Raw genomic sequence first — 22,983 nt, 5'->3', positions numbered from 1 at the left:
CAACGAGCCCACAGATGCCCTGTTCCGTGGCACGTGCGCCAGCGCGCAAGACGACCGCCTGAAAACTATTCACAATGACCTCTGCCACCTGGGAGTCACCCGGCTTGCCCACTACGTCAAAGCCCGAAATCTGCCTTTCTCCACCGAGGAGGTAAAAGCCATCACCAGGGATTGCCCGATCTGTGTGGAGTGCAAACCGCACTTCTATAGACCAGACAGGGCCCACCTGGAAAAGGCCTCCCGGCCCTTTACACGCCTGAGTATTGATTTCAAAGGGCCACTCCCCTCGACCAATCGGACTGTGTACTTCCTTAACGTCATAGACGAGTTCTCCCGCTTCCCCTTTGCTGTCCCATGCCCCGATATGACTTCCCACACAGTCATTAGGGCCCTGCACAGCATATTCACCCTGTTCAGTTTCCCCAGCTATGTACGCAGCGACAGGGTTTTGTCGATTATGAGTGACGAGCTGCGTCAGTACCTGCTCGGCAAGGGCATCGCCTCGAGTAGGGCTACCAGCTGCAACCCAAGGGGGAACGGGCAGGTGGAGAAGGAGAACGAGACGGTCTGGAAGACAATCCTACTGACCCTCCGGTCCAGGAAGCTCCCGACCGCCAATTGGCAGGAGGTCCTCCCCAACTATTAGGTCCATGCTATTAGGTCCCTCCTATGTACAGCCACCAACCAGACCCCTCACGAGCAGCTATTTGTTTTTTCCAGGGGCACTACCACGGGGGTTTTTCTCCCAGCATGGTTGAAGACACCGGGCACGGTTCTCCTCCAGAAGCACATCCGGGCACACTAAACAGACCCACTCGTTGAGAGAGTGCTCCTACTCCACTCGAACCCCCAATACGCATTCATCGAATACCCTGACGGCCGTCAGGACACTGTTTCCCTCGGGACCTGGCACCTGCAGGATCCAACTCTGACACTACTACCGCCGAGGTACCCTCACACTACACCCCACCCAACCCCCCGCGCCTGGCGCCCCCACGCCTGCAGGTTTCACTGCCCATGCTCCGCGCCCCCGCGACTATGGGTTTCCGGCACTCCCCGTCACCAGTCGAACCAGTCGGGTACGAAGCTCGGACTGAATCACCCCCGGAGTCCGCCATCGTACCCTCGCCGACCGCCACCACCCAGCCACCAGAAGAGGTTGCAACCCCGGCGCTTCGTCGATCTCAGAGGACGACTTGACCGCCGGACCGACTCAATTTGTAGACCCATCACCCCCGCTGGACTTGATTTTTTACAGGGGGTGAATGTGGTGAATCACAATCCTAGTAATTCACACTGTGTTATATTGTTATAAGTGTTATAAGCTCGGAATACGAGCAGTTGCGTGGCTCTGCCCACAGGGGGAGATGAGGAGTTTGTACTGGGCTCCACCCTTGGCTCCGCCCATGGTTCCTCCCATGGCAGGTTGTGAGCCTGCTGCCAGTTCATCTTGTCGCAGGCAGGCTCAGTTGTAAGACTATTAAAACCACTGTTCGCTTCCAACCACGTGTCTTATGAATTGATGGTGACATCATTACCCAATACCTAAAAGAGAAGAAATCACCTCAGAAATGGCCAATGCCAAAATTTTCACCAAATTAGATGCCTCACAAGTTTTTGGCAAATGCAGCTTGATGACTCCAGCAAGTTCCTCTGCACCTTCAACACACCTTTCGGGAGGTATTGTTTCAACAGAATGCCCTTTGAAATCATTTCTACATCCAAAATATTTCATTGCATAATTGAACAAATGACAGAGAACATTGAAGGTGTTCGTGTTTATGTCAATGATATAATCATCTGGTCTACGACAGCAGAAGAACATATGATACGACTCAGAAAAGTGTTCAACAGAATACATGAGTATGGTCTCAAGCTAAACCAAGCTAAATGTATGTTTGCCACCTCACCACTGAAGTTTCTAGGCGACAACATTATTAAATGTTGGTATTAAACCTGACGATGAAAAGGTTCAAGCCATCAACACAATTCAAAAACCACAAGACAAAAAAGCTGTCTTACGCTTTCTAGGATTTGTGAATTGTCTAGGAAAATTCATGCCAAATCTTTCAAGCAGAACCACTGCACTATGTCAGCTCATCAGAAAAAAACGTTGATTTTCAATGGACTCAGAGTCACACGAAAGAATGGTTAGATCTGAAACAATTGATCGAGGCTCCAAGCTTGACATCCTTTGACCCGACCAAGCCTATGAAAATTTCAACTAATGCCAGTCAGGATGGCACAGGTGCAGTTCTGTTACAACAAAACCATTTCAATTACAGGGTTCCCCTCACCTATACATCCAGATCAATGACTTCAACTGAGTGCAGGTACACTCAGGTTGAAAAGGAGTGTCTTGGACTTGTGACTGGAATTACGAAATTCCACGATTATGTATGTGGCTTACCAAGATTTGAACAGACCATCGACCACTTGTCAACATTATCGACAAGAATTGTCTCATGATCAAATTGCGTTGATATGATTTCAATCTTATCTATACTCCAATTAAAGAATTAGTCACTGCTGACACTCTGTAACAATCGATTGACACCGACATCAAATAAACAGAATCAACCAATGACATTGATGCTCATCTACAACTTTCAAGAGGATTACTTCCTGCATCCGATGAGAAACTTCAACAGATACATGAGGAGAAACAGAAGGATGCCACTTTGACCAGAGTAATCCATCACTTGCAGAATGGATGGCCAAAAGGTCACTATCAACAATACAGTATACAGTCAGAACTGACAATTTTGGATAGTATTCTACTGCGACATGACAGAATCGTCATTCCAGAGAGTCTAAAGTCAGAAATGCTAAGTCTGTTTAAACTTCATGAAGGTCACCTTGGCATCAAGAAATGCAAACGAAGAGCGAGGCAGGCTATATATTGGCCAGGTATTAATGAAGATATCTCTATCATGATCATGTCATGTTCTACCTGTCAAAAACATCAAAGTCAACAGTGCAAAGAAACAATGCAACAGCATGACATCATCACGTCACCATGGGCAAAAATAGGTATCGGCCTCTTTCATTCATGTGGCAAGTATTACATATTAGTTATTGACTATTATTCGAACTTTCCAGAAGTCAGGAAACTGAAGGATCAAACATCCACAGCTGTTATTAAAGCATGCAAAGACACTTTTGCAAGACATGGAATACCTCAAATCATCATGTCTGATAATGGTCCATATTTCACTAGCTGTGAATGGAAAGAATTCACCACAACTTACAATTTTGTTCACATTACTTCTAGTCCTAATTTTCTGCAGTCTAACGGAAAAGCTGAGAAATGCATCCACATACCGTACCGTACTTTCCGGACTATAAAGCGCACCTGACTATAAGCCGCACCCACTGATTTTAAAAAAATTTTTTATTTTGAACATAAATAAGCCGCACACGTATATAAGCCGCAGGTGCTTACCGGTACATTGAAACAAATGAGCTTTACACAGGCTTTAACGAAATACGGCTTGTAACAAAAATAAAAAATTAGCGGTAAAGAATAGCCTACCAAGAAAGTCATTGGTCACTGTGGAGCGAAATCAATCCGATTAAGCTCTTAAGATTAACATAGAATCATCAGTTTGAAACATTAAAAATAAATAAATCATGTGTAAAAAGAAGTATTTTATTACTGATCGTAATCAAGATATCACCAACCCAGGTGATCAGAGTCACTATCCTCCTCTTGTGCACTGAAACCACTGAAGTCATCTCCTTCAGTGTCAGAGTTGAATAGCCTCAGAATTGCTTCATCCGATGTTGGATTGTTTTCATTGTCGCTCTCATCACTTTCATCCGGAGGCAAATTTCCCGCTGAGCTCATGCTGCCCTCTTCAACACGCAGCAATCCAGCTTTTCGAAACCCGTTGATGATAGTGGATTTTTTAACAATGCTCCACGCTGTCAGGACCCACTGGCAGACTTGACCATAAGTTGCTCTTCGCATGCGGCCCGTTTTAGTGAAGGATTTCTCCCCACTTGTCATCCAAGCCTCCCACTGAACACGAAGCGCCACCTTAAATGCACGATTTAAACTGATGTCGAGTGGCTGTAAATACTTTGTTGTGCCCCCAGGAATCACAGCTGGAATTGAGTTTGTCCTCTTGATGGCTTCTTTCACAGAATCTGTTATGTGGGCCCTCATGCTGTCCAAAACGAGCAATGCCTTGTTCCTGTGAAAGAATCCTCCCGGTCGCTTGCCGTAGCACTCCGTATGCCATTCATGCATTAGGCTTTCCGTCATCCATCCTTTCTTGTTGACTTTCACAACAATTCCTGTAGGGAATTTTTCTTTTGGTATCGTCGTGCGTTTAAAAATCACCATCGGTGGAAGCTTTTCTCCCGATGCCGTGCAACTCAGAACACAGGTGAAGTGCGTTTTTTCATGCCCAGTTGTTTTCAGCATGACGGATGATTCACCTTTCCTGTTGACAGTCCGAGTGAGAGGCAGGTCAAATGTCAGAGGAACCTCATCCATATTTATGATATTGTGTGGGCCAATGGAATGCTCTGCTATCATTGCATCAGTGAATTTGCGGAAGTTTGAAATTTTTTCCTCGTAGTCGGGAGGGAGCTGCTGACACAAACTCGTCCGTACCCTGATGGACAGGCCTTTACGTCTCATAAATCTGAGACACCACGATGGTCCACCTCTAAAATTCTCAAACTTCATTGCGGTGGCGATTGTTTTGGCTTTCAGTCGGATCTGTACAGTTGAAACACCTCGGCCGTCTGCTCTCTGCATGTTGACCCAGTCTTCGAGCTCATTTTCTAGTTCGGGCCATCTGCTTTTCTTCCCTCTGAAAGCTTTAGTTGTCTTTTTGCACTGAGTCAATTTCTCACGCTGCTGTTTCCAACGTCTTATCATCGACTCATTAAGACCAAGCTCTAGTGCAGCAGCTCTATTTCCTTTCCCAACAGCCAGATCGATCGCCCTCAACTTGAAAGCTGCATCATATGCATTTCTCCGTGTCTTTGCCATGATGAGGGTGACAAAATGACTACCGTAATCAGAATGATGGGATGTTTGAGCGCGCTCGATTTAATCTAAACAGTAAACTAAAAAGTTACATTGTTTTACCTTGACCCGTTACGCAATTTCATTGGTTTAGTGAAAAGAAAGCGGGAAAAATCCATAAATAAGCCGCGTCATTGTATAAGCCGCGAGGTTCGAAACGTGTGAAATAAGTCGCGGCTTATAGTCCGGAAAGTACGGTAATTAAACAGTTATTACATAAATCCAGAGACTCACAATCTGATTTTTACCTAGTATTTTTAACAGACACCTTTGACATCAGGATTATCTCCAGCCCAGATGTTGTTTAACAGGAATATTAGGACAACAATATCTCAATTGACCATCACTGATCCTGATCAACAAGATATTGTTAAAAAAAATGCATCATCAACGTAACAAAGAGAAGCACGCCAAGAATCTGAAACCTCCTGCAGCTGATGATACTGTTCGCTTCAGACTTCCTGAAGGAGGTTGGTCTGGCACTGCTCAAATTATACGACAAGTATCACCTAAATCACATTTGTTGAAGGCATCAGATAATGTTTTAATTCGAAGAAATCGTGATCTTTTTCAAGTGAAGATTGACACACAAATTTTTCCTGATCTTAACTTAAATCAAACTATTTCATGGTAATTTGAACAACAACTACATTCTATTTCACAATTGAATAAGAACTTCTATCACACCGCTGAAATTGAGATGATTTACGAGAAGTAGAAGAGAACCAAATCGACTCAATCTCTGAACTGTAAACTGATTCTAGTATTTGGCTGTACAATGTAACCACTGCATTTCTAATGTAAACATTTCTTCTGTATCCACAAGCAAATGTTAAAAAAAGGGGATGTAGTGATCTCCGTGTGTAATAATACATGATCAGACAATGTTAAGAAAGTACAGGCAATTGAACACTAGATGGCCACACTATCAGGGCCTATTTGAATGTTTTCCCTCTCTTTCCTATAGGAGTGTGTGTCAGGATTGAAGAGAGAACAGAAGTGAGAAATCTAGAGAGAAGAAGTTATTAGTTATCAGCGTTTTGTATCATCTTATTTAATAGTTAATATTCTACAGTTGTTTATTTGTTTTATTAGTTTAGTATTAAGTAAAAAGAACTCACGAGATTATTCTTTTTTTTTACAAATTTAGAGTACCCAATTCATTTTTTCCAATTCAGGGGCAATTTAGTGTGTCCAATCCACCTACACTGCACTCTTTGGGTTGTGGGGGCAAAACCCATGCAAACATGGTGAGAATGTGCAAACTCCACATGGACAGTGACCCAGAGTCGGGATCGACCTCAGAGCCGTGAGGCAGCAGGGCTAACCCACTGCTCCACCGTGCTGCTAATACGAGATTATTTTATATTACTCATTAAATTACTTCATCATCACTGGAAGACTGCGGCTATAATTCAACAGCTTGGCTAGATAAAACGAGTAATATATATATTACACATCATAACAATATAACAATGACAACTCACAGTGAGGAAAGCTCTGTGATGCACCTCAGCTACTGCTTCTGTCTGACTCCTGTCTGTCTGCTACCAGTATGCTGACTCCCTGGCTGATGTGAGAGTGCATTTTGGCCCTAGAACCCTTTGTCACATAGCACTAGAGGGAAATTAGGGATGAGGGTCCAGGTACTCACTTATTCATTCCGAGTCCTTTCAGGAATTATGTTATTTTCACTTTGAGTGGCCCTGACCATTTGCCTGATTTGAAGACCTGTGAGAAGAGCTGCGTGAATGGGGTGAAGCGCTATCTCCCTTGGAGGAGGGTGAACAACAATGTGACCTAATGGTTGCAAATAAGAGTTTTTTTAATGTGGCTGACAAATTAAGTTCTTTACCCATCAGTCTGGCCTCAATAAAACTCGAGAGGGATCTGTAGGTATAGTATTATTTGTTTTTAAACAACTTGCAAGGATGACCTGCTCTATAGAGATTCAGAACACATGCAGCCTCCCGAAACTTCCAGAACCGAATGAGGTCCAAGACAAAGAGATATCTGCAAATATCATTCAAATGGCATCAAGTTTCACATACAAGTTTCCCATAGGTCATCCGATACACCTCCTGACCTGGCCATATATCCTGATTGGCTCACTTTGCATTCCTCAACCCTGGGCCTGTTACCCAACATCTTTTTCACCATTCTCTGCATGAGGCTCCCCTCCCCCCTTCCTGGCCATACTTTGCTGAATTCCTTTGTTCTTTGTCTGTGAACTCACTACCATCAGACTGGCTCTATCATCTACATTATTCTAACTAATAATCCTATTTTATATCACATTCGTTTGTTCAATTCCTCATTTGGCAACATGGGCATTTTCAACATTTGACAAAGATCTCCAGCTACCTCCAGGTATGTGGAGAGAATAGTCCAACATGTTTGTTTCAAATCATTAGCTTTCGGAGCACAGCTCTTTTGTTGGACTTTAACCTGGTGTTGTAAGACATTTTGCCTTGCCCACCCAAGTCCAACACCAGCATCTCACATCAAAGAAATAGCTGACCAAATAAATACATATTTTAGTTCTGTCATCACAAAGGAGGGCACAAATAACATATTAGAAATACTGGGAAACACAGAGTTTTGTGAGAGGGAGGAACTGAAGGAAATCAGGGAAAATGGGGAAAGGGTGTTGGGGAAATTGATGGGATTTAAGGTTGTTAAGTCCCCAGATCATGATCATCTATGTACCAGAGTACTTAAGGAAGTGGGCCCAGAAATAAAGCCCCTCTTACCGTCACCCATCTATCTTTATTCTTTGGCGTAACTACCTCCCTGAAGCTTCTATCTGCCTCACGAATGATCCGAAGTTCATCCAGCTCCAGCTCCAGTTCCCTAACACGGTTTTTGAGGAGCTGGAGTTGGGTGCACTTCCCACAGATGAAATCAGCAGGGACACTGACAGCATCCCTCACCTCAAACATTCTGCAGGAGGAGCATTGTACTGCCTTCCCTGCCATCCCCGCTAGATAAAAAACAAGAAAAAGAAAGGAAGAGCTTACCTGATATTCCCTCAACCCCTTAGGTTAGAGGAGGTGGGAGGGGGCACTGCAAGTGTAGTGTCTCAGGTTTAGCAACTGCCCGACTTGTATACAGGTACTCACCTTCCCAACAGGCCCCTGCTCCCGCCATAAATCCAGAGGCCGGTCCCGCTGAAAGGTAAGTAAATTTAAAGGTACTCACTCACCTTGCTGACAGGCCCCTGCTCCCGCCGAAAATCCGGAGGCTGCTCCCGCTTCCCAACGACCGTGGTTGTTTTTTTTTGGTTAGAGGAGGGGGTAGGGGGGGAAACACTGAGGAAGTGTTTCGGGTTTAACTGTCACTTGACAACAGCCCCTCCACAAACCACGTTCAAATTACGCTGACCGCACTGCACGTATGCAAATCTCCTCGGAACAGCCAATCAGTAGCTCCGCTCTGCTGCCCTCTGCTGGATCATAAGAGATCATTATGTAAAATTAATGAACATGAGATCGGGGGTAGTGTATTGAGATGGATAGAAAACTGGTTGGCAGACAGAAAACAAAGAGTAGAGATAAACCGGTCTTTTTCTGAATGGCGGGCTATGACCAGTGAGATACAACAGGGATCAGTGCTAGGATGCCAGGTATTCCCATATATATTAACAATTTAGATGAGGAATCTAAATGTAATATCTCCAAATCTGAAGATGACACAAAGCAAAAACAGAAGGCAGATTATTATCTGAATTGCCATAAATTGAGAGAGGAAATATGCAACGAGTCATGGGTGTCGTCGTACACCAATTGCTGAAGGTAAAGAGGGGAAATGGTATGTTGTCCTTTATAGTACAGGAGTACCGAAGCAGGGATATTTTGTTGCAATTATACAGGGCCTTGGTGAGACCATACCTGGAATATTTTGTGCCATTTTGGTCTCCTTATCTGAGAAAGGATTCCCTTGCTGTGGAGGCAGTGCAACAAATGATTCCTGGGATGGTGGTACTGACAGATGAGGAGAGATTCAGTCAATTAGGATTATATTCGCTGGAGGTCCGACGAATGAGGTGAGATCTGATAGAAACATTTAAAATTTTCACAGGACTGGACAGGGTAGATGCAGGAAGGTTATTCCCAATGGTGGACATGTCCAAAACCAATGGTCATAGTCTAAGGATACGGGATAAACCCTTTATGACTGAGATGAGGAGAAATTTCTTCATCCAGAGACTAGTAAGCCTATGGAATTCATTATCACACGAAGCAGTTGAGGCGAAAACATTGGGTTGGATTCTCCAATTCTGAGACGAATTGTTGACGCCGGGGCAGGGTTCGTGGAGTTCTACAAGAGCAAAATTGGTGCCGCAATTGGACCAATTCAACAACCGTTAATGGGCGAGCTCATGTCGAACACAATTAATTCTAATGGAAAATGGTGCCAGATTCGTCGGGTCCTAGATTGACACTCAGGAGGCTGACAAGCTGCAGCCTCATATTAGCACTGTACTCCCCACATGCTCTCATCTGAGCCAACAAGATGGCAGCAAGGAGAGTGGTAACCTGCTTCACAGATGCCGAACTGGAGACCCTGCTAGATACTGTGGAGGAGAGGAGGGCATCCCTATACCACGTGGTGGGAAGGGTGCCACCAGCCATCGCCATTCGCCATGCCTGGGCGCAGGTGGCAGAGGTGGTGCTGTGGCCAACACCATGAGGTTCAACCAGCAATGCTGAAAGAAGCTGTACAATCTCGTCAAGGTGGCCAGGGTGAGTAGGTAGCACTGTGCCCATAGAACCAACCCCCGTCTCACATACCCGTAACCAGAGGGTGATTGAACACCCATCTTGGACCACATGCCGGCACCCATACCAGCCGCCATGGCTGGGTGCTGTGGCCACTGAAGGCAGCTGAATGTATGCATCAGACTGTTTAACACTGTGCGCCAGGAGAAGGCTGCAGACAATCAATGGGAGGGAAAAGACTGGAGGGGGACCGCAGGACCTGAGACCTGTCACCGGAGCAGAACAGAGGGCACTGGAGGTAGTTGGTGGGCCCAGGGAAAGGACAGTTGCTGAAGCAGACATCAGCATCGAACGAGGAAGTGAGACCATGCTGAGTTGTGGTTACCCCTGTACCACGCAACCCACCCCATCCCCACGGCTCCTCCCACACTCCCTCTCCACCAGCACTATCCACCACATCCCTCCACCCCACGCACACCCTATCCACCACACACACCTCCACTATCATCACCCCCACAAACACTATCCACCACCACCTGTAATCCCTGTTTCTACCACCAACACCCTTCCCCCTGCACACCCCCTCCGCGTACACACCCGCACCCTACCGAATTCCAGCGCCCCCCCCCCCCCCCCCCTCCCCCCCCGTGCAATCATGTGTCCAGTCTTGTGTCTTGCAGGCGCTGCTGGTGAGGTGCTGGCACTTCTGGTGTCTCAGCCATTAAGGGTTTATCCCGTATCCTTCGACTATGACCACTGGTTTTGGACATGCCCACCATTGGGAATAACCTTCCTGCATCTACCCTGTCCAGTCCTGTTAAAATTTTAAATGTTTCTATCAGATCTCACCTCATTCTTCGGCCCTGACCCCAACCACAACCCCAACCAGAACCACAGGTGGAGAGTAGTGAGGATGAGGACACTGACCCACATCACACAACACCACAGATCTCGAGTTTAGGGACATCAGGATGAAGAGTCAGACAGAGTCTTAACTTCAATTTTGGTTTTGACTATGAGGTAATGGTAAACATTTGTTCCAAAAGTGTTGGTGGGGAGGTTGAGTCAGACGAGAGTTCTGATTTTGATTTTGGTTCCATAAAGTGATGATAAATAGTTGTTACCAAATAGACCCATCACTAATTGAACCTTAACGATTGACAAATAATTCTTCCAAAACTAGGAAGGGGGACAGCAAACTAGAAGAAGAAAGTGAATTAGACTTTCCTAAACATAGTTTACCGCCTCTTGGAAGTAAACCCATTGCCTTTCATTAAGGTGAAATAATGTTCCAGAGCTGGCTAGTTTTGAAGGAAGGGATACCTGACAGCACGGAATCAGTTAGTCAAGACAAGACATTAGGGACTGTGAAGTGATCCGAAGCGAGCGGCTGGTGAACCACATCCTTTTGAAGGTCTTCAGTGCATCTTCAAGGTAGCAGAAGGCAAGAGAGGTGAAGTAATTGGCAATCAATCCTTTTCAAGTGTTAAGGGGAGAGTGGATGGAAAGCCCTATAGTTGTTCTCCAAGCCCAGGTGACAAGAAAAACTAAAATGTTAATCAAGAAATGTACCACACTTCTGATTCTGAAAAGTAGAAAAGCAAAATTGAAATATGAAAAGCACAAATTGTGTCATTCCGTATTACTAATTGGGGATACAGGTGGTGATTATGAAAACCCCAATGAGTTGAAGCCAACCAACTCTGAGAGGAATAAACCCTCAGGTAAAGGGCAAGAGAGATTGTAAAGCTGGAAGGGTTGAAAAGAGTTCATTGGTTAAATACTTCTCTCAGCATTGACAATCCTACTCCTGTTTAGTTGTAGGAGATCCTTGAAATATGGTTAAATGTTCATTGGACAATCAGGAAAGACTGGCAGTATTAACTGTGGGACAGAGAGAAACAAATGTAGTAAAGGTATGAAAAAAGCATAAACTTCACAGCAAAGAGGAGCTGGGTTTGATCCCAGCTCTGCGTCACTGTCCGTGTGGAGTTTGCACATTCTCCCAGTGTCTGCGTGGGTCTCACCCCCACCACCCAAAAGATGTGCAGGGTGGGTTAATTGTCAACGCCCCTTAATTGCCTCTTTTAAAAAAAGCGTAGATGGAGTTGCAGGGAAGCATCAGGGGACACTCTGTTAATCACTCATTGTGTGGACATCTGAACCATTAAAGCCTTACCCATCTCGAGTGAAACCACAGAGACTGGCTTGGTTGGAGACTAAAGAACAATGTATGTTGGACATATTGCAGGAACAAGCAAAACCATTGTGATGCACGGAACGCTAAGGAGAGTCTGGGAAATTGGCGGCCACTTGCGTTCAAAGAGACATTTTAAAACGTGGATAGGGTATTGTAACACCATTCGCAACTCCTCAGATAATGAATCAGTCCATGCTAACATGGAGCACGACTTAGGCAGCATTCAGTCTTGGGCTGACAAGTGACAAGTAACATTTGGAGCACATAAATGCCAGGCAAAGACCACCCCCAAAAGCGAGAATCTAACCATCTACTCATTATATTACCATCAGTGAATCCACCACCATCAACAACCTGGAGATTACCATCGACCAGAAATTCAACTGGTCCAGTCAAATACTTTGGCGACAAGAGCAGGTCAGAAGCTGGGAATTCTGTAGTGAGGTATTCACCTCCCAACTAATACTTGACCAGCATCTACAAGGCACAAGTTAGGAGTGCAATGGAATATACCCCACTTACCAGGATGAATGCAGCTCTAACAACACTCAGGGAGCTTGATATAGTTGAGGACAAAGTATACCACTTGTTCAACACTCCTTACACCACCTTAAACATTTGTTTCCTTCATGACCAATGTACAATGTCAGCAGTGAGTACCATCTACAGATGCATTGCAACAACTTGCAAAACCTTTTTCTTTTTTTGAAAATGTTTTATTGGATTTTCATATAGAAACCAAGGCACACAAGGCAATGGGCCAAGTGCCAGGAAATGTGATTAGAATAGTTAGGTGGTTGTCTTTGACTGGCGCAGATTCGATGGGCCAAAGGCCCTTTTCTGTGCCGTATGGTTCTATGATTCTATTATATTCAACAGTTCATAAATTACAAAATCGCGCCCCAAAAAAGAATGAAAAACCAACACATATATTTACAAGCAAATATCTTCCCTAAAATTGTGGCTGTGACCTTCCCTTTCGAATGCATGCAGATTTTACAATCTGGTCATAGAGTCATAGGGGTTGACAGCATGGAAACAGACCCTTCAGCCCAACATGTCCATGGCACCCAGTTTTTAGCACTAAGCGAGTCCCGGTTGCCCACATTTGGCACAAATCCCCCCGTATCCATCTTCCCCACATAACTGTCTAAATGCTTTTTAAAAGACAAAATTGTACCCACCTCTACTGCTGCCTTTGGCAGCTCATTCCAGAAACTCACCAGGCTGGATAGCAACAAGCTTTTTCCAAGAGTGGGGTGTCAGTTACAAGGGGTCACGATTTCAAAGTGAGAGGGGAAAAGTTTAAGGGAGATGTGCGTGGACAGTTTTTTACGCAGAGGGTGGTGGGTGCCTGGAACGTTTTACCAGCGGAGGTGGTAGAGGCGGGCACGATAGCATCATTTAAGAGACATCTAGACAGGTATATGAACGGGCGGCAACAGAGGGAAGTAGACCTTGGAAAATAGGAGACAGGTTTAGATAAAGGATCTGGATCGGCACAGGCTGGGAGGGCCGAAGGGCCTGTTCCTGTGTGCTGGAGTGCCCATACAGTTGATGAGTCGGCTGGGGCAAGAAGGCATCCAGGGTGTGCCCCGGGAGGAACATCTGTACAACCCATGGCACTAGGTTCAAAGCGGACTGTCAGTGGCATGTGCCTTGCTAGCTGCGGTAATGGTACCCACCCACCCGGACCCCACCTCCTGGCCACCCCCCAATACTCACCCCGGGCCTGGCATAAGCTCCCCCATCCAGCAGCATGACTGTCGGCAAAGTATGATCATGTTGGACACTGTCCGTACCCTCAACAGCCACCATGCCAGGTTCTCTATTTTTGAAAGCACAAAAGTAACCGCGCCGTTTGGAACTTGGCCCATTGGCGGCGGAGAATAATGGGTGGGCCCACTAATGATATGCAAACAGTGTTTAAAGGACACTTGGAGTGAAACGTATTGACGCTGTTTTCAAGGTGATGGAGACTCGCGATTTGCTGTTAACCAGACGCCTGCCGTGATTTTGGCGTCGAAAGCTATTCTCCCTCCGATCCCACTTTCCGAATTCAGCATCAGCTAATGGAGAAGCCCGCCCGAGAACTTCAGGTGAATAACCCAATCATCCAAACACAGCACAAACCCACCAATATCAAGTAGGGTGATCATTGCTCGGCACAACATCGAGGGCCGAAGGGCCTGTTCTGTGCTGTACTGTTCTATCTATCTATCTGTCCGAATACCAAAACTAATATTTATAACATCCAGGATCACCAAACATGTGCACAAACACTAATCAATTTTACTGATTAACATAGAGGTAACAAATTAATTCTTATCACCTTGTGAGCCTTGAATACCTTCCTGAAGTGCATTTTTCTCTGCTCTAATTCTTCTCCAGCTTGCTACTTATCTGTTTGATAGACTGCTGTTGTTCAGGAAAGGAATTATCAGATGCTCATGTTCAATTACCTCTGGTAGTTTCCGTCTAAAAGAATTCAGCTGAAGATATTGATAACTTTGGTGGGCAGCACAGTAGCACAAGTGGAATAGCACTGTGACTTCACAGCACCAGGGTCCCAGGTTTGATTCCCCGCTGGGTCACTGTCTGTGCGGAGTCTGAATGTTCTCCCTGTAGACACAGCATGGGGTTCCTCCGGTTTCTTCCCACAGTCCAAAGACGTGCAGGTTAGATGGATTGGCCATGCTAAAATTGCCCTTTGTGTCCAAAAAAGGTTAGGAGGGGTTATTGGGTTGTGTGGATAGGGTGGAAGTGAGAGCTTATGTGGGTCAGTGCAGACTTGATGGGCCGAATGGCCTCCTTCTTCACTCTATATTTTATGTTTGTTCTTTGTATCTCTGTCACTCAGTTTATTTTATGGTACCAAGTTGGACATTGGTCAAAGGATTGCAAAGAGGATTGCAAGGTGTGTTGGCATCAGGGGAGCTGTTATCAAATGCTATCCCCATTGCATGACTATCATTTTAAGAATCTGTAGCTGAGTACATTTTAGGCATTATTTAATTAAAATGAAGATCTAATGTTTTGTCTGTTGCAGGTTATTTAAGGTAGAGGAGATGGTTGAACCAGGACTCTGTATGGCCTTTGTGTGAGATGTTATTGCAGTCGTTATAGACTCTTCTGGGGGGGGGGGGGGGGGGGGGGGGGGGTGTTGCGTAGATAGGGCTGTTCAACAGCAAGGACATTGAGGTAATCACATGCCATTGACTAAAAAGTTTTGGTTCCATTTGTTAGAATCACATGGAAGTTCACATTTGACTGCAGCATAGAATCTATAATGTTTCAGAAGCTAACTGATATGCAGTTCATTGCCTCAGCAATTGCTGGTTAACAGGAATGATCTTACTTTAAAATAGATAATAGAGGCGGCACAGGGCAGCATGGTGACACAGTGGTTAGCACTGCTGCCTCACGGCGCTGAGGTCCCAGCTTCGATCCCAGCTCTGGATCTTGTGCAGTTTGCACGTTCTCCGTCTGTTTGCGTGGGTTTCATCCCCACAACCCGAAGATGTGCAGGATTGGCCAGTCTAAATTGCACCTCAAATTGGAAAAAATGAATTGGGTACTCTAAATTTAGAAAGAAAATAATAAATAGTGGTGGTCAGCACTGTTGCTTCACGTTGCCAGGGACATGGGTTTGATTCACAGCTTGGGTCACTGATTGTATGGAGTCTGCATGTTCTCCCCATCTCTGCATGGGTTTCCTCCGGGTGCTCCGGTTTCCTCCCACAAAAGTCCCGAAAAATGTGCATGTTAGGCGAATTGGACATTCTGAATTCACCCTCAGTGTATCCAAAGGTCAACTGGTCAACTCTACTAGTCACCTCTTCAAAGATTTCTGGTAAATGTGTCACTCATGATGGGCAGCACAGTGGTACAGTGGTGGGCACAGCTGCCTCAGAGTGCCAGGGACCTGGGTTCGCGCAGGGATGTACTTCTGAGGCTCAATAAGTCTCTGGTTAGACTCATTTAGAGCTTTTTGAGTAGCTTTGCACCCCGTATCTAAGGAACAACGTGCTGGCCTTGGAAAGGGTCAGAGGAGGTTCACAAGAATGGTCTCTGGAATGAAGAGCTCATCACTTGAGGAGCGGCTGAGGACTCTGGGTCTGTATTCGTTGGAGTTTAGAAGGATGAGGGGCGATCTGATTGAAACTTACAAGATACTGAGAGGCTTATAGAGTGGCATGGAGAAGATGTTTCCTCTTGTAGGAAAAACTAGAACCCGATGGCACAGACTCACACTGAAGGGACGATCCTTCGAAACTGAGTTGAGGAGGAATTTCTTCAGCCAGAGGATAGTGAATCTGTGGAACTCTACCACAGAAGGCTGTGGAGGCCAAATCACGGAGTGCCTTAAAGACAGAGATAGATATGTTCTTAATCAGCAAGGGGATCAGGGGTTAAAAGAACAAAACAAAGAACAAAGAAAATTACAGCACAGGAACAGGCCCTTCGGCCCTCCCAGCCTGCGCCGATCTAAACCTTTATCTAAACCGATTGCCTATTTTCCAAGGATCTACTTCCCTCAGTTCCCCGCCCATTCATATATCTGTCCAGATGCACCTTAAATTATGCTATCATGCCCGCCTCTACCACCTCCGCTGGCAAAGCGTTCCAGGCACCCACCACCCTCTGAGTAAAAAACTTTCCATGCACATCTCCCTTAAACTTTCCCCCTTTCACCCCTTGTAATTGACAACCACACTCTTGGAAAAAGCTTGTTGCTATCCACCGTGTCCATACCTCTCATAATTTTGTAGACCTCAATCAGGTCCCCCCTCAACCTTCGTCTTTCCAATGAAAACAATCCTAATTTACTCAGAGCAGGCAACATCCTGGTGAACCTCCTCTGCACCCTCTCTAAAGCATCCACATCCTTCTGGTAATGTGGTGACCAGAACTGCATGCAGTATTCCAAATGTGGCCTAACCAAAGTCCTATACAACTGTAACATTACCTGCCGACTCTTGTACTCAATACCCCGTCCGATGAAGGCAAGCATGCTGTATGCCTTCTTGACCACTCTATCGACCTGCATTGCCACCTTCAGGGTACAATGGACCTTAACTCCCAGATACCTCTGTACATCAATTTTCCCCAGGACTCTTCCATTGACCATATAGTCCACTCTTGAATTTGAAGGCAAGAGAATAGGAGTGAGACAAATATCAGCCATGATTGAATGATGGAGCAGACTCGATGGGCTGAATGGCCTAGTCTGCTCCTATTTCTTATGATCTTAACTCACTTCAATGCAGTACAGTTGCCTATATTTTAGTGCATATGTATCTTATTGATTTAAAAAGCTTTGCATCTGAACAAGACGTTTGGTATGACCGCAAGTAACTATTTTTTACAAAAACGAAATACTGAGAATGCTGGTAATTTGAAATAAAGACAGAAAGACAAGTGTTGGAAAAATTCAACAGGCGAGGGCCGAAGGGCCTGTACTGCGCTGTAATGTTCTAATGTCTGGCTGCATCTGTGGAGAGAAAAAAATATAGTTAACGTTCCCAGTCCCAATGACTTTTCTTCTGAGCTGAAGAAAAGGAGAAATGGGATAAATAAAACAGGATACTGTTTTAAGACGGGATGGAGTAACGTAAAGAACACTATTTGTTTTATAATTACTTGGTTAATTAGTGGAAATGGTAAATGCGTTTAAGATTATAGCATTCCATCCATGGAGCAAGGAAAGAACCGTGCACGGGAACTTCGAAACTAGTTCCCCTACATTTGAGATATTACAGCCGCATAACGCTTTTATTAAAGATTACAAGTAAAATATTGTTTAAATTGTGCTTTCAATGTTGTAGGGGGCAGCAGGGTAGCATGGTGGTTAGCATAAATGCTTCACAGCTCCAGGGTCCCAGGTTCGATTCCCGGCTGGGTCACTGTCTGTGTGGAGTCTGCACGTCCTCCCCCTGTGTGCGTGGGTTTCCTCCGGGTGCTCTGGTTTCCTCCCACAGTCCAAAGATGTGCGGGTTAGGTGGATTGGCCATGCTAAATTGCCTGTAGTGTCCTAATAAACGTAAGGTTAGGGGGGGGGGGGGGGTTGTTGGGTTACGGGTATAGGGTGGATACCTGGGTTTGAGTAGGGTGATCATGGCTCGGCACAACATTGAGGGCCGAAGGGCCTGTTCTGTGCTGTACTGTTCTATGTTCTATGTTGTGCAAATGGTTAAGATATTCTAAATTTGCGGGCACGATGTCAGATTTGAAAGTGAGCATTTACCACCTGAATTGTTGAAACGTGTTATTGGAGTGTCGCTGTGCACACATTGCTCCCATTGTTTTCCAACATGCTTCTAATGGGTCATGTGAACTATTGTTTCTCGCGTCACTACACGTCGTCTGCTGTCTGGATACCAGCTTAAATATTGCTGCAAACTAAAAAACTAATGCTCATACTCTGCCGTTTGCGATCTGCTCAGCTGTGAGGCGCTTCAGATATCACCCGACCCAAACTGTTCCAGGTTGCCAAGAAGCAGCGGCATTCAATAAGGCGTTGGTTTACCACGGCAAGTTGCCAAGCTAATGATGTTAAAATGATGTTTTGTCAGGTGTTGCAGTTGTGATTTTTACAGGGGATTGGTAAATGCGATTGTCTGTTTGGATTTAAAAAATCATTATCTTGTCTGGAAAAAAGTATGACTTAGATGGCATAAAAGTACAGACAAAGGACAAAATGGAAAGGACGGAAGCATTTTTTGCGAGATAAATTAACTGTTGCATTCTTTGGAGTCGCATTCAGTTGAAGGCAAAATTATCTAAAATTCTGATCAGTTCAAACCCAAATATATGATTTTCTTTTTAACAGGTAAATCCGTGAAATATGGGAGATTGGAGTTTCCTTGGGAATATTTTGGAGGAAGTTAATGAACATTCCACTGTAATAGGAAGAGTCTGGTTGACAGTGCTGTTTATTTTTCGAATCCTAATCCTTGGCACGGCTGCCGAATTCGTGTGGGGAGATGAACAGTCAGATTTTGTTTGTAATACCCAACAGCCAGGTTGTGAGAATGTCTGCTACGATGAAGCTTTTCCCATCTCCCACATAAGACTATGGGTTCTCCAAATCATCTTCGTTTCCACACCATCCTTGGTCTACGTCGGCCACGCGGTTCATCATGTCAGGATGGAGGAGAAGAGAAAAGAGAGGGAGGAAGAGACGAACAGACAGCAAGAGATGAACGCCGAGAGGCTGCCTTTGGCTCCCGATGAGGGCATCAAAGAATCCTGCAAGACAAATAAGAAGTTCCGCCTGGAAGGCACGCTGCTGAGAACCTATATCTGCCACATCATCTTCAAGACCATTTTTGAAGTTGGTTTTGTGGTTGGTCAATATTTCCTCTACGGATTCCGCATCTTACCATTGTATCGCTGCGGTAGATGGCCTTGCCCAAATCTTGTTGATTGCTTTGTGTCCAGACCGACTGAGAAAACAGTTTTTGTCATTTTCATGCTCGCTGTAGCTTCAGTGTCTCTGTTCCTGAATTTTGTAGAGATAAGCCACCTGGGTTGGAAGAAGATCAGGTTTGCATTCCGGGAACCATCCCAACAGAATGTAGACTATCCATCCCAGAAGCCATTCCACTCCATCAGCGTGGCCTCTGTGCAGAAAGCCAAAGGTTACAAACTCCTGGAAGAAGACAAACCAGTGACACATTTCTTCCCCATGACAGAGGTTGGAGTAGATGTGAGCCCAGCACCTTTCATCAGTTACCAAGAGAAACCAAGAAGTGTTGCTCCTGTGGAAGATCTGGTTAAGGTCTACAACGAGACGCTGCTATCCTATGAGCAACAAGAAGAGCCTGAAGTAGAACCACAAGCAGAACCAGAATCACAGGTAGAACCAGAACTGGTACCAGAATCAGAACCTGCACCACTGGCAGAACCAGAAGAGGGCGAAAAGACGGAGGCAGAGCCGCCAACAGCAACCAGTGAAAGCCTCGCGGACACAAGGCCATTGAGCAGGTTAAGTAAAGCGAGTAGCAGAGCTCGGTCTGACGATTTAACTGTATGAAATCGTAACAGCACAGAAAATGTTGGAGACATTTAAGTATAGGAGCCTGAGTGTCAAACCGAAAGGGGAAGGCTGATAACAGGCAAGGGGTAATTTTGGAAAGTCTTGATAACAATTATCACTGACACTTTGCAAAACATATTCAATGACATTTAAATTGAAAAGATAATTAATGTTCAATCTTTCCGGCAACCTGCCTTAGTTTTTACATGATCACAGCAGCTAAACATTTAAAATATTTCTAAGGAACTCTCGGCCCCTGATATTTTTATTTATCTTCAATGTTTAATATGAAAGTATTTGTAACCATGTGGATTAACCCATACCTCAATACTTATGTCAGGCCTGGTGTTTCCTCGGCATTTTTGCCCAGAGAGATGTGAATTCCCTCTGAAAGGATCACGGATGTTGGGGGTAATACAACCAGATACCCTGGATCTTTTGGGTCTATCCATCAAACCCTTCAATCAAACAAATTCCAGTTCACAAAATTGACTACCCCATCAACATATATCCTCCGATGAGGCTGTATCCTTTCAGGAGAGGACAGGAGATCTCTTCATAAAATGCTCGGATTTTCAGGCGCAGCGGTAACTTAAGTCTACTGGCGTTGCAGAACAATTTTATGAGATTTAAGAACACTTATATCAACACTAATACCGACTCTGAATTATCCCTTTCTTCGAATGAGATTTTATGGCATAACATTTAAAAATGGCAAACCTTCCCCGATTGCCGCTCCCCAAATGCTGCGCCTGGTGTGTGGATATGTCGGAAGGAATAAATTGAAATTGACACTTATGATGCCTCAAAAAAGGAAACCCCAGGCAGTAAATTTTTGATAGGCAACTAGAGTTGATACAATATGGGAGAAAGGCGCAGGGTTGGAAAGTTCAATCTGGCATTAACCACTCTGATAATTACACAGGAAGAAATGTTTAGCTGTCAATTTCTGTTGTTATTGCTCATCTGTAAAATATTTTAAAAGATGTTGTCGTGACTGGTTTTAAAATATGTTCAATCGATTGTGTTTTTGAGTATATTTTTCTGCATCAAATTTCGACGCCGTCACGGGTCCTGTTAGTGTTTAAAGTTTAGGTACTAATAGGTACTTCAGCAGTCAGCTGAACTCTATCTCTAAGAGTACTTGAAATTCTGGAGCTTGACATATACATTTGAATAATAAACAATGATCTAAAATCATTTAAACTTCGATGCCCAAATATAACGGACTATTTGGACGTGGTCAGCATTAAGTTTTGCAGCTTCCTTAAAATGCCAAATGCGTATCTAGGGATGCTGGAAGATGTCAGTAATGGTGCTGCTTTGTCAACCTGATGTAGTTTGGATCTCCATCGTGCAATGAATAGGAAGACGTAAAGACCAAAGATGCATGTCACTTGCAGAATAACATATTACATATAGATGGTTCCAATAGAGAAAGCACTAAAGGCTGCTGAATCAGTCCGAATTGTTGGGGATTGCTGGAGTGGAGCAAATGGTTGAGTTGAGCGTCTATGTGCAGTCGCCAAAGTAATGGTAATGACAAATTTGAAGGACAGTAAATTATCTAATTTGAAAAAAACGTGAAAATAAGTTCTGACACACAACTCTGATTGTTAATCTGTGTTGAGTAAACTACTTATGCACGGTATGATGTGTAAAATTAACGTTTGGTGCTTACATAGTCTGTAATATAGAAAACCAATATAAAAGACAGAACAATGAGGATCGTACAGAGAGATAAGTACTATTTGTGCACGTTTATACCTTAAAAAAACACAAAGTTTCCCGGGATCGGCACCGCTCGGTTCACTGAGTCCATAAAATTCATGAAATTGCAAAGGCTACAAATCGCAATCGAATTCTAAGAGTACTAAACTGTTTACATTAATATTTTACGATCTTTTTTTGTCTACTAACAACTGGTCTTATTAACACTAGTTAAAAACGGATTTATCAGTAGTTGGTTGGAGCTCATTAAGAGGATTAAAATAAAATACATTAGACTACATTTCACCCCAGTCCACCATTAAAATCACATCATCAGCTCAAAATCTGCATTAATGGCATCATAAAAAATCAACAAGTTTTACAATATGCTACTGATAACTAAAGGTTCACAAATTGAGCTCTTACGTGTGCTTTTTAGTCATGTTATGGCTAAATCAATAAATTAATCATGTTCAAAATAAAAAATACATAATTTTGCAATAATTGTCTGGTGCTTTATTATAAATCTGTCTATTTGTTCCTTTCATTACTTCATGATAAATGCACTTCACATACAGAAGTTCTTGTATAGAAATCTCCATGTAAGACAGCCAGAGCCATCACATCTTCTGGGACTTGAAGGATACATTTACACACTCGCCTATCAATATACGGTTAACCATACCAACAAGGGGGTTTATCAGGACAATGAAAGTCTGCAGACAATTTGTAAGATCAATTTGCTGTCATGTGGCATGATGGCAGCTTTTACTGTGCTTTTACAGGTGGAGTAATATAAAATTGAATTGTGGGAATGTGGAATTGAGTTTACTATTGAATGGGGAGCAGGCTCGAGGGGCTGAGTGGCCTACTCCTGCACCTAATTTGGATGTTTGTATCTATACTTAAAAATGGCCAATTTTCAGAGGAAAAGGAAAAGAGCAGGATATTAGGTCTGAATAACACCTTTTTCCAGAGAGCTGGCATGGACACAATGGACTGAATGGCCTTCTTTGTTGAATGCTGCAATGATTCTGTTAAATACACAATTCGTCAAACTCTGGAGGATCATTTGAAGTCTATCATAGCAGGAGACAAGAGAAGACAAAAGAATCATCTCTTTAATCTATAAACTCAAAATACTTTTGGCAGTCTCAATCCATTTCCCACCAAACAGGAACAACATTATTCAAAGTGTTGGGGCCATGTTGGGGAAAGTTATCATTGTAACTGCAAGAAGTTATTTTTGCAACTTATGCAATGCTTT

The 22,983-nt window shown here is 44.2% G+C and overlaps 1 protein-coding gene across 1 annotated transcript; it reads left to right on the top strand.

Moving 5' to 3' along the window:
• The first annotated feature begins 18,348 nt into the window (after positions 1-18,348).
• gja8b (gap junction protein alpha 8 paralog b) lies at positions 18,349-22,188 on the top strand. The gene is made up of 2 exons (XM_038818908.1): positions 18,349-18,498; positions 18,798-22,188. The coding sequence occupies exon 2, from the start codon at positions 18,813-18,815 to the stop codon at positions 20,001-20,003; it is 1,191 nt and encodes a 396-aa protein (XP_038674836.1). The 5' UTR covers positions 18,349-18,498; positions 18,798-18,812; the 3' UTR covers positions 20,004-22,188.
• The last annotated feature ends 795 nt before the right edge of the window (positions 22,189-22,983 follow it).

The sequence above is a fragment of the Scyliorhinus canicula genome, chromosome 14 (genome assembly GCF_902713615.1).
Source record: "Scyliorhinus canicula chromosome 14, sScyCan1.1, whole genome shotgun sequence".
Taxonomy (NCBI): domain Eukaryota; kingdom Metazoa; phylum Chordata; class Chondrichthyes; order Carcharhiniformes; family Scyliorhinidae; genus Scyliorhinus; species Scyliorhinus canicula.
This window is presented reverse-complemented; position numbering and strand designations above follow the sequence as displayed.